The 11,821-nt window shown below is 31.5% G+C and overlaps 2 protein-coding genes across 6 annotated transcripts; one reads left to right on the forward strand and one right to left on the reverse strand.

Moving 5' to 3' along the window:
* The first annotated feature begins 853 nt into the window (after positions 1-853).
* Positions 854-4,973, forward strand: LOC101214058 (EEF1A lysine methyltransferase 4). 5 transcript variants are annotated; one of them, XM_031888368.1, is made up of 8 exons: positions 854-1,187; positions 1,962-2,075; positions 2,305-2,373; positions 2,507-2,526; positions 2,607-2,659; positions 2,760-2,790; positions 2,862-2,961; positions 4,251-4,973. In XM_031888368.1, the coding sequence occupies exons 1-8, from the start codon at positions 1,058-1,060 to the stop codon at positions 4,457-4,459; spliced, it is 726 nt and encodes a 241-aa protein (XP_031744228.1). In that variant the 5' UTR covers positions 854-1,057; the 3' UTR covers positions 4,460-4,973. The 5 variants fall into 5 exon arrangements, with proteins under 5 accessions (XP_031744228.1, XP_031744226.1, XP_031744227.1 ...); XM_031888366.1 differs by having other exon boundaries at positions 856-1,241; positions 4,260-4,973; XM_031888367.1 differs by having other exon boundaries at positions 860-1,241; positions 2,880-2,961; positions 4,260-4,973.
* Positions 4,974-6,486: 1,513 nt separating this feature from the next.
* LOC101213811 (UPF0496 protein 4) lies at positions 6,487-7,407 on the reverse strand. Its single transcript, XM_004136083.1, has one exon. It carries the CDS (start codon positions 7,405-7,407, stop codon positions 6,487-6,489), a length of 921 nt encoding a protein of 306 aa, XP_004136131.1.
* Between the last annotated feature and the right edge of the window lie 4,414 nt (positions 7,408-11,821).

The following is an 11,821-nucleotide window of genomic DNA, read 5'->3' on the forward strand; positions in this document are numbered from 1 at the left end:
CAAAATTCAACTCCCAAATTATTTCCATCATCTAAATTCTTTATTAATTAATTAAAACATTTTAATTTACAATTATAAGTTTACTTTTATTTTGTTTAATCAATCTTAAATTTACTTTTTAATTGTAAGTTTTGAGTTTGTTTTAAATTTAATACATAAATTTTAAACAAATTTTACTCTTTTATATTTGAGATTTAAATGTTGTTTTTAGTTAATTTATTTCCAGATTTATACTTTTCACCTCAACTTGTTAAATTGTCACTTTCAGCCTTTGATGTCAACATCTATTAATGAATTTTTAAAAGGTTATCGTTTAATTTGAGATAAAGAAATCAAACCTCTAATTTTAAGATTGATAATACAAACATTATATCGTTGGACTATGCTTATTTATTTTAATATATGTAAAAGCTTTTCTAAATTCACTAGTTTCGTATAGAGAAAAACATTTTTTTAAAATTTATATCTAAAAATTATTTAAAATTTTATAAATTATTAATCAAAATCACAAATTTTAACCAAAAAAAGAAAAGAATTTTGTATCATTTTTATCTAAGCTATTTAGATCAGATTATAGATAGATGGAATATGTAAATTTGAACTCTAAACATGGGGATCAAAATAATTTAGGTATATTTTAGAAAAATTGAAAAATTAGAGTAAAAATTGAGTAATATATATTTAGAAAAGAAAAAGATAGTTTCTTGATTTCGTAATTGTGGAATATTTCGATAATATTAATCTAATATTTTAAATAAAAAATGAACTGTCTGGAATATTCATTTTTTGAAAATTACTCGACCTATTTTTAAGCTTACGCGCATTTTTCTACGCGCCACTCTCCACGCGCTCCTAATCCCATCCGGACCATCGTCCAACCGATTTCCCTGTTCCTCTCTTTCATTTCACTCTCTCTCTAACTCAAACAAAGCCTTTTTCCACCTCACCGGAATCCTAACTTACAACTGCCCAATCAACCGCCGCCCCCGTATCTCACCTCCTATCGTCTTCTTTACGTTGTGAAATTTTCCGTCGGAGGCAGCCGTTGGGTGCAGACATGTACAGGGACGTCTCGAGCTGCAACACCTACAACTATGGCGATGCTGTCTACTGGGACGCTCGTTACCTGCAGGAGGCTGGCTCTTTTGATTGGTACCAGCGTTATTCTTCTCTTCGTCCTTTTGTTCGTAAGTTCATCAGCACTTCCGCCTCCGTCCTTATGGTCGGCTGTGGTAATGCTGGTAATTTCCTCTTATTTCACCTTTCTTCCTTTTTCCACTTTCTTTTTCTTTTTAGATTTCGATTGTTCTTGAACATGTGTTGGAAGTTGGAATTCGAATAAATTTTCGATGCATTCAATCTTTTGTCGTCCGAAATTAGTGTATTTTAAGTTTATCGGATTGAGAGATTTAGGTGGTTTAGCATACGTGGAAATTGAAACGAGGAGATGTCTTGGAATCTTGTTCTTGAGAATTCGTAGGCAACTATTTGGACTCTGTTGGATGATAATTACACGTTTGAGGGAATGAACGGGAAAACCTGGTTTTGGTATTCAAATTTTTAATGTTGATTCTAACTTAAGTAGCTTAACGAGGATTAAATCTCAACTTATTTGAGAGCTGAAAGCATTAGCAGAATGGGAATGCCAAGAAGTTAATCGACGAGAGATGATTATCGAGGTTGTTAGCTGTATTTGGAAATTGGAATTTCTGAATTTGGTTGTTTCTGAAAACGTGTACATATTTGGCTAAAATGTCCACAATAACGCGGGTTAAGATACAAGAATTAGTAAGTATTTGGAAGTTATAGACGCTGTATTGTTCAATTATTAATCTATATAGATGCTGTATAAAAATTGATAACTGATGCAGTGTAATTTAGAGCTTCAGCACATTAAATATAACTTTGTTGTTGTCTACAACTTAAATTGATTTTAACCGTGACATCTTTTGTACTTGTAGTCATGTCAGAAGATATGGTCAAGGATGGATATGAAGACATAATGAACGTTGACATTTCTTCGGTAGCAATTGACATGATGAAAAGAAAGTATCAGTTTATCCCCCAGTTGAAATGTATCCTCTGAGGCTTGTATTTTTGTTTTGTTTTCAAATTAACGCTCGAGTTGCTCGGGTTGACAGAATTTTCAGTATGGTGATCTACATAGTACTTAGAGAGAGAGATAGAGTGAGAGAGAAAAATTAATATGGTCCTCTCAATAGGTTATGGTCCTTGTGTTCCTTTTTAGGTAAAGTACAATCGGTTTGTACAAGTTCTACAAGTTTACTTGACAAATTTATATAGATATGGAAATGGATGTCAGGGACATGAGCTTTTTCCCAGACGAGAAATTCGGTGCTGTCATTGATAAAGGTCTGGCTTCTTGATCTTCATTTTACACTCCGTTGAATTTCCCAGTGTTTAATACTGAAGTTTGCTCTATGTGTTGATCTTTCAATGCTGGTGCCACCACGTTTCACTCCTGGCCTCTTGATTCTTGATATAGGGACACTTGATTCATTGATGGTATGTGAGCTTTCAATATTTCTCAGGCATGTTATTCACTATTTTCCCCATGTTCTAATTCTTTAATTTTGTGTACACAGTGTGGCACTGATGCTCCGATTAGTGCTGCTCAAATGCTGGGAGAAGTGAGTAGGTTGTGGACTTTATGAACTTCACAAGATTGGTTGACTACTGTAGATTCTCTTCCTTTGGTTTTATATTTCTCCACTAATTTTTGGTTGTTACTCCTGTAGGCTTCTTAAACCAGGAGGAGTCTATTTACTGGTATCCATCTTTTATCTTTCGTCAAGACTTTACTTTTCAATGTTCTGTTTGGAGTAAAATAATCAAAATAGATTTTTCGGGGTTTGCAGATAACATATGGTGATCCCAAAGTAAGGATGCCCCATTTGATGCGACCTTCATACAATTGGAAGATAGCGTTGTTTATAATCCGTGAGTTCGTTTTCATCCTCTTTTTAATTCCAGGTCTCTAGTTGATACAGGTGTGTTTATTTGGTTTCTCCTGCTTTTGTTTCAAACCACGTCTGCAGAAAAAGAATTTAAAGAACAAAAAAATCGAAGAATCACAGACAACTACTAAAGATAGGTAGTTTAAGATTAGATTTCAAGTGTTGAAAGCTCTGAACATGAACTATGGATGCAGGTAAGTTAAGCCATGTTGCTAAGATGTGCAACGGGGTGCGTGAGAGTATTAATTAGTAAGGGATATATTGGGAATATTAGCAGGATAACAATAAGGACTTAGTGGTAATTAGGTGGTGCATTTGTTATAAATAAGGGGAGTTGGGCACCTTAGGAGGGAATCATAGTTTCTAGTGATTGGACGTCGGAGAGACATAGCCCTCTCAAAAAACCGTTGATTTTGAAATTTATTATCAATAGTACATTGTAGACATCTTAAGTGATATTTTCTGTGTTTTGGTATCCTAACAGTGGCCTATTGGGCCATTTCTTCCTCTAGGCTATGTTTTCACCCTTGAGAAAACTAGATGATTTATAGAGTGACAAGACAGAAGGACAAATGAACTTCTGAGGTGGTCTTTATTGGAAGAATTGCTATTACGATTCCCAGTTAGTGTTGTAGCCTAAGGAATTGAAGGAGACCATTCTTCAAAAATCAAATCAAATATCAATAAAAAAAAAATATTGAATACATGATACCACAGGCAAGAAACTACAAATTAAAATACAAAAAAGAAACTAAAAAGGGAAACTGTAATTTAAACAGGAAACTAAAAGGATCATTCGAGGATTTAACCAAGAGAAATATGAATTCTGCATTAGTTGGCTAGCTTTCCCAGCGGTTTGGTTTGCTCCCTTACTATGTGGTCGGGGATTTTGGATGCTCTGTGATGTGGCCACGCTGCCCATCTATACACAATGACATTTTTTTTTTCTTAAATATAGAACTAGTTGATTGACGATAAAGTCAAATCTGTTAACGACGCCTGTACTTTTGAAAAGGTTCTAGTTTTAAATCACTTAGAGCAGTTTGACATGGTTATCTCTATCAATTGAACATCGTTGTTTTGGACTACTACTAGTGATGTTGAAACCATAACATCACATTGGTTTTACTTTGATTTCTTTTTCAAGATAATTTAACTTGTTCTATGTCATTAATGAGCATTGGAGACATACTTCTGTTTTCCCGTTGTTTTAAGTTTTATGGAATTTTGAAATATATTTCCTTCCCATTTCTCATTCTTTACACCGTACAGCAAGGCCAGGATACCAAAGGCCGGAAGAGTGTAGTACACCAGAGAAATCAAATCTCGAACAGGTGCCTCTGACCGAAAATGGGTTATTGTCACCAAATTTTGTTATGGAAGACCCAGATTCTCACTTCATATACGTGTGTCAAAAATTGGATGACTCAGATCCGAATAACATAGTGCCTCCATATCCGTTGAGCACAGATGCGTTATAGAAACAAAAACAAAGGTACCTTTACCTACTTCATATACATTGATTACATGTTATATGCATTGTTGTAAAATGATGTTCGTTGTAAAAGAGAATTAATAGACATAAAAACACGTTGAAATTAACACATAATTGAGGGGATACCTTACCCTGAGTCTAGGTGGAGATGGCTTCTTCGAACATAGAAACAAATCATATCACTGTGGCTATTCAAACCAAATGCCAAATTCATTACGACATTGAACTGGCCATGTTCTTTGTGCTTTCTCTTCTTCTTCTTCTTTTTTGGGGGTGGGGGGTGCTGTTGGTTTTCAGCATCTCAAACAAGTAAACTTGGGCCACACGCACACGATATTGAGCGTTGAATAGGGATGATGTTGTTTTGATGCTATTCAGTACTCACACTTATTTTTTTGGAAGAATTGATCTATTTTTGCCTTTAATTTGCATTCCCCTCTTTTTATATTTGTAAATTTAGCTCTTCTCCTATTTCGGGTAATTGGATTGCTCTTCTTTCCTTGAGGTTGGAGCCAGATGTTAAAATCCTATTGGTTACAATAAGTTTCGTATATACTTTTTAGTTCTAAATTTCTCTATAATCTCAAAAAAGGTATTTTGAATGATTTGAATAAGAGAGACGTATTATAGTTAATATGATTAAGTATTATTTATTAATATCAAATTGCAAATTAGTTTTAATATTAATTATCCTTGGAGGTTCAAAATCTCCGTAGTGTGTAGTTAGAAGTTTGTTATTGTTAATAATATTATTATGCATTTGACTCTCTATATGCTAAAGTCTGTGTTAGCATTTCTGTTCCTATGATTCCCTTGAAAAACTGAAGCCAAGAGATATATCGATAATCGTTTTTTGTTAAGTATATAAAAATAATTTGATTAGAAAAAGAAAAAATATTGTAAACATTAAAACCGCATGAAATGTTTAAAATTTTGCTATATTTTATAAATATTTTGGTTCAAGATATTTATTTCTAATCAATAAACATATTATCAATTTATTTGGATCTAGGACTAATAATTGGATTAGAGGAAAAATCTTATGTGTGAACTTATAATTATATTAATTAATTGTTAGATTGAAATTGTTTGTGTAACACCATCATTTGAATTTGAGCAATGAATGAAGAGGACAGAATTGATTGTGTTTCTTTCTTAAAAATATTTTCTTACAATTTTAATATTTTTCTATAAAAACAACTTTTAAGTGCAATCATAATTGAAAAATTGTATCAAATAACTATTCTTAAAAAAAACAGCTCGTAGTGAATATGTAATATGACAATTATCGCAAGTAGTTAATGTCTTAGTGATATCAAAGTCTATTACAAAATTATTATTTTTAAATTGAGGTAATTGCAAATTTAGTAATTATATTTAAAATAATTAAGTATATAGCAATATTTTAAAATTTTTATAAATATAGCAAAATTTGTCTAATTCTATCAATGATATGAGTCTATCAACAATAGATCATGTTGCAAATATTGGTCTATCATTGATAGACTATAGGAGGTGTATCAGCGATACAAGTCTATCCATGATAGATTTGCTATAAAAAATTTTAAAATTTTGCTATATCCTTAATTATTATTATTAATGCTATTTCAAATTTCCTTTTAAATTTGCTATTTATAAATGTTTTTACTATTTTTACAAAAACTTAAATTATCAGTTTTAGTTTATTGATTTCTGTCGATCAATTTCGATCGTTATTCATTAAAGGCGTTCAATAAAATTAATCTCGATGATTTCAAAATCATGCACTTAACTCAAATAATAATACATAAGCACTTCTTAATTTCTAATAAAACCTTCAAAATTTACATGCCAATATTTTTCAGCAATTTATTTTGTTCTGTTTTGTTTTTGGATTCACCAAAAATACATAAATGCATTACAAATACAAACATCTTTAGTGTTTCTATACACAATTGAAAATCCCATTACTTGATACACATTTAAATTGATCAATAAACCCTTTTTCATAGGAAAAAAAGTTCTTATAGAGTTCTAATTTTGAGGGTGTCTGAAAACATCAAGCAATCGAGTTCTTCCGTCGAGAACCTCCGAGAATCTTCCATCCACTTCCTTCCCCAGTCCCTCCACCGTCTTCTCCAATCTCCCCATCCTCTTCCTCATCTCCTCCACCGCCTCGCCGCCACCGTCGACGACCATCGCTACCGCAACGTTCACCTCCTCAACCTCGTCCGGCACACTCCCCTTCCCGGAAACCACTGCCAAGATCATCGAATCCAACGCCTTAAACGCCGGAACCGTCACACCGGAAGCCAATTTCCTCATCTCCAAATAGGCCGTCGAATCTCCCTCACAACCAGAAAGCACAATACCACATACCCAATACCCAATTCCCTCCATTGTTGCTAAAGCTTTCTGAATCGCTCTCTCCTCGCCGGAGCAACCCTTTTTCAGATCTTTCACGTTTGCTTTAATCTCCAATCCTTCGGAATACCTCTTTAGAACAATCGGTTTCAGACGGGAAACCGCCATTGCAGGGGAGCTCTCAATTAGGCTCAGAGCATAAGAAAGTAAAACCCGAGAATTCCCCAGTTGGGTTAAAGAAAAACTGATGGAATTGAGAAGATCAAGCAAATTAAGAGTGTAATTTATATACCCATCAACCAAATCGGCTCTCCATCTTCCAACAGGGTACTCCAAGTCAACAACCAATTTGGCAAACGACTTATGGATGACCGGAAGAAGACCCTGAAGAAGCTGAAGAAAGTAATGAAACGACAACGGTTTTGAAGCGGAAGTCGAGAGTAAGAGATGATTGAAGCAAGAGGAGACGTCTTCCTCGAATGCGTGAAGACGAGAAAGAGAGAAGGAAGCTAATTTAGAACCGTGGCGGTTGGGGTGGCGATTGTCGAGCTTGGAACAGAACTTGTTGAAGGTTTGAAGCACAAGGGGCATTATAAAAGCTGCAGAAATGAAAAGTGGGTTTGTGTTGTTGATGGTGTTTTTGGTGTCTTAGAGCGTTGAACAATGGCGGGCTGTGGAGTTCAAAGAGGTTTTATAGAAGGAAGAAGAAGAAGAAAAGAAGAAAGTTTCAAATGGAGAAATCCGCGTGCGCCGTGGCTTAAAGCCCAAGAGAGAGAGTAAGCAAACATTTTGACTTCCCTTTTCTTAATCAATATTAAAATTCCATTTCGCGTCAGGTTTACGATCATAACAATTGCCTTTTTTCCTATGCACCTTCCTTTTTTCTTCCACTTATGTTGCTTCATATCATCAATCATGAGTTACTTTTAAAAAATATGTTTATTTTAGTTCATGTCATTGATAGTAATAGTTAGAATTTTGTATTTGTACACTGTGTTGACCAAAATGAAATTAGTTTGAAATTTTTTTAAAAAAATAAAGTAATTAGAACAAAAACCATTAGATTTTTGTCTGTTTTTTTTATCATTTGGTCAAACCTGAATTAGCTAAGGATAAGATCAATATGCATATTTGTTTGTTCTTAGAAAGTTGTAATTAATTTTCTTTTAGTCCTTCCAAAGAAACCTCCAAATATAAGAGGTTAAAATAGTATGTTAATACAAATTTAATTTTTTGGTTAAAAACTTTAAATAAATATTTCAAGATAATATATATATATATAGAAGAAAAAAAAAAAGGAAAGTTATTAGAAATGAAAACGTAGAATAAATAAGGGTGGGAGTAGTTATAGACTTACACGTCGGACTTACAGCACACCAAATAAGGAAAAGCTGTGGGCATCCCCAGTTACACATTTTACACGTCGGATTGGACCAACTCATTTTTTAATAAAAAATTGCTCTTCAACTTCAAACAAAACATAATTAATGTCTTTAATAGAGTTTTCTCATTTGCATTCTTCATATAATCTTTCTAGTATTTTGTTATGTTGGTTTTTATTTTCACAATAAACCATTTATTGATCTATGTTGTCTTCCTCTTTTGGTTCTTTATTTTTGTTTCACTTTGAGATATAATTACCATTTGATTACTAGTTTCTACTGCAATTATATTAAGAATTATTAAAGTGTGATGTATAATGTAAGCAAAATGTTAATATTAATTTGCTATAACATAGGGCAAATTGGATGATCCATTTAGAAAAAGGAAAATGTAGAATGTTATCTAAAAAAAGGAATAAATTTAATTATGGAATGGAGAAAGAGAGGTGTTGAATAGTGGGGGTCAATTTAGTCATTCTATCTCTCGTCCAACTTTATAGTCAAAAGCTTAACGTCATCCATGTAGTAATCCGTACTTCAATCCACATACAAACGTGGATTATTAATTTGCATCAAAACCATATGCTCAAATTTAACCATTTAATTACCCATATGGGGTTCAAACCAAAACAACACAAACCTTCTCTTAATAAATTTAATTTCATTCAATATTTTGTTTGTTTATCCTTTCTCGTTGTTTCTGTGTATTCTTTAAAAAAAATAAAATGTATATTTTTTTATTTTTAGTGATTTTGTTAAATAAATTTCAAACAGTCGTTAATTTTTCCTATTTTTTAGTTCAATTATCTAAATTGGTGAGATTTTGAAAATTTTATACTAAAAGACGAAGAAATTAAAATTTATGTTTTTACGTTGAAACTTCATACTATCAAATCTAATTTGATATTAGAGACAATGAAACTCAAAAGAGATAAAAAGATCAATTTTTACATTAAAAAGACTTTAAAATTTACTCTATTTATAAATTAATTGGTTTTGAGATTTAGCCATGTAATATTATTTATTTCTTAAAAAAACTCAGTTAAAATTTGAAAATTAGAAAAAGTGATCTGTAAATAACTCATGTTAGTTTTTAAAATTTGTATCATGATAAGAATTTTTTTTTAAAAAAAAGTTTAAGATATAACTAATAGAGGTAAAGAGAGGGCTTAAGTCAATTTGAGCCCACTTAAATATTTATGGTATATGGTTGGGTGTACAAGTTCTTAAAGTCACATTTCTATACCTTCACATATGTCATTGATGTAAAATAAGACGTTGATGTGAAATAAGATATCTTTGTGTAGGGATGTAAGTTCAACTCGAATAACCTAACAATTTGGACTACCCAACTCATATAGTTAGTTTATAATATGGGTTAGGTTGAGTTGAAAATTTTAGTTTTTATTAAGTTGGATTTCGGGTTGGAGGTTGAAAAAGTCGGTTCAATCTAATCTAACCATAAATAATATATATAAATAAAAATAAAGTTATGAGTGTTGAGTGTTGAGTAATAAATTTCGGCCAATTAAATCATGTTACATCATCACAACAAATATAATTATATTTTATTGGATTTTGATAGTTAAGTTTACTCAATTCAAGCTCAACAAGTAGATGAACCCAAGCTCAATAAAGCAAATAGGTCTAAGTCCAAACCCAATAAGGCAAATGAGTCCAAACCTAAGCCCAACAAACAAATGGGCCAAAGCCCACCTAAAACCCACAAAATTTCTCTATAAATAGAGACATTTGTCATACATTTGATGAGGTCTCTTGTTGAAGGAATAATTGAAGCTCGGAAGAGAATCTTCGGAAAGATTAAAGACTTTGAAGATCAAACTTTCCTTGAAGATCAAACTTTCTTTGAATTTCAGAAAACTGAAGCTACAACATCCTATTCGAAAGAAAGCATCAAATGAGTAAATACTAGAGATTGTATTCATAATATTCATCAATATACAAATTTCAATTCCACGAAATACATTTCTTTGAAATCTCGTGTGAACAATGAGTATTTTGTTAAATGATTATAGAGAAAATTAGCGAATCGTGTAAAAAGTAAACGATCGTTTGAAGGTAAAAAAGTTAAACGATCACATAAGAGGGTAAACAATCGTTGGGTAGGAAATATAAAAGAACAATACAATTCAACCAAACTCAACCCAAAAAATTAATTTGGAGTTATTTGGGCTGCCAACCCAACTAACCCGAAAATATAGGTTGGGTTGAGAATGTCTCCCAACCCCTGTTTACATCCCTACACCTTTGTGTTACTTTAATGACTAGTCATACACTCAATAGGTACGAAAGTATAGTTAGCATTCAATTCTCACATTTAACGAAAAAGTGAATTCAAATGTGAGGATGGAACTTGTAATTTATTTTATTTGTAAAAAATGCGTATCTTATTTTTGGGCTTTTATTATTGGATCCATGTATGTTTATTTGGGTTTTAGTTTGTGTGAGTGAGAGGAAGAATGTTGTTAGTGCAGTAGGATAGGTTTAAAGAAAAAGAAAATACCAACACATTGATATTTTGAAGATTTATGGTAATGTGTTGAAAGGATAAGATGAAAATGAAGATTTAACCACATATATAAAAATAAATAGAAACAAATTAAACCAATTTGTATTTGTCCAAGTTCATCCAAATTATTAGGTTTTTGTTATGTCAATTTGTTTCTAAAATCATTCTAACAAACTTCCAATAGAGAGTTGAGAGTAGGCCATCCCATGCTGCCTTTTCCTTTGAGTTATTCCTTGACCTTTTGCTTATACTTTGTATTTTTGTGTCTTCATCGCATCTTCACTATTACACATTTATGCTAATATTCACTTATTATCCATTTATATTTCATTTTGGTTTATCTACCCTTCAAACATTTCATTATTTAGTAGTCAAATTTAAAAGTATTTTCAATATATGGAAAATTCACAAATTTAGGAATAATAATTATAGATACAACAATATTTTTAAAAAATTGTAAATATAACAAAACTATTAGAATTTGATAAATTTTGCTATATTTGTAAGTTTTTTAAAATGTGCTATATGCTTAATTGTTTTGAATCTAATTGCTAAATTTGCAACAATCTCTGTAGTTTTTAATTTATGGTTTACTTTTTTTAATCAAAACATGGATAATATAAGTATACAAGCACACCATAAATTTAGAGGTGAAATGTGTATCTGTAAGCTTGACTTTAAAGGATTAAAAAATAGTAATTAAAATTGATGGTCATTTGAGGAATAATAATTAAGGATTTAACAATATTTTAAAAAAATTGCAAATATAGCAAGACTATCGTTGATAGACTTGTATGATCTATTAGTGATAAATCAATATTTACAACATAATCTATCGGTGATAGACTTGTATTGTTAATATAATTTGATAAATTTTGTTATATTTGTAAATTTTTAAAGATGTTGCTATATACTTAATTATTTTGAATTTGATTGTTAAATTATTAACTATTCCTAACAAATGGTTACCAAACAAAGCTATTGATTTTAAGTCTATAGAGTTTTAGTTTTGTAGTGCTACACAAAACGAAAAAGCATTTAGCTTTGTCTTTTTTGTCCCTACACCTTTTTTTTTTTCTTGTGAGTATGAGTC

The sequence above is a fragment of the Cucumis sativus genome, chromosome 7 (assembly GCF_000004075.3).
Source record: "Cucumis sativus cultivar 9930 chromosome 7, Cucumber_9930_V3, whole genome shotgun sequence".
Taxonomy (NCBI): Eukaryota; Viridiplantae; Streptophyta; class Magnoliopsida; order Cucurbitales; family Cucurbitaceae; genus Cucumis; species Cucumis sativus.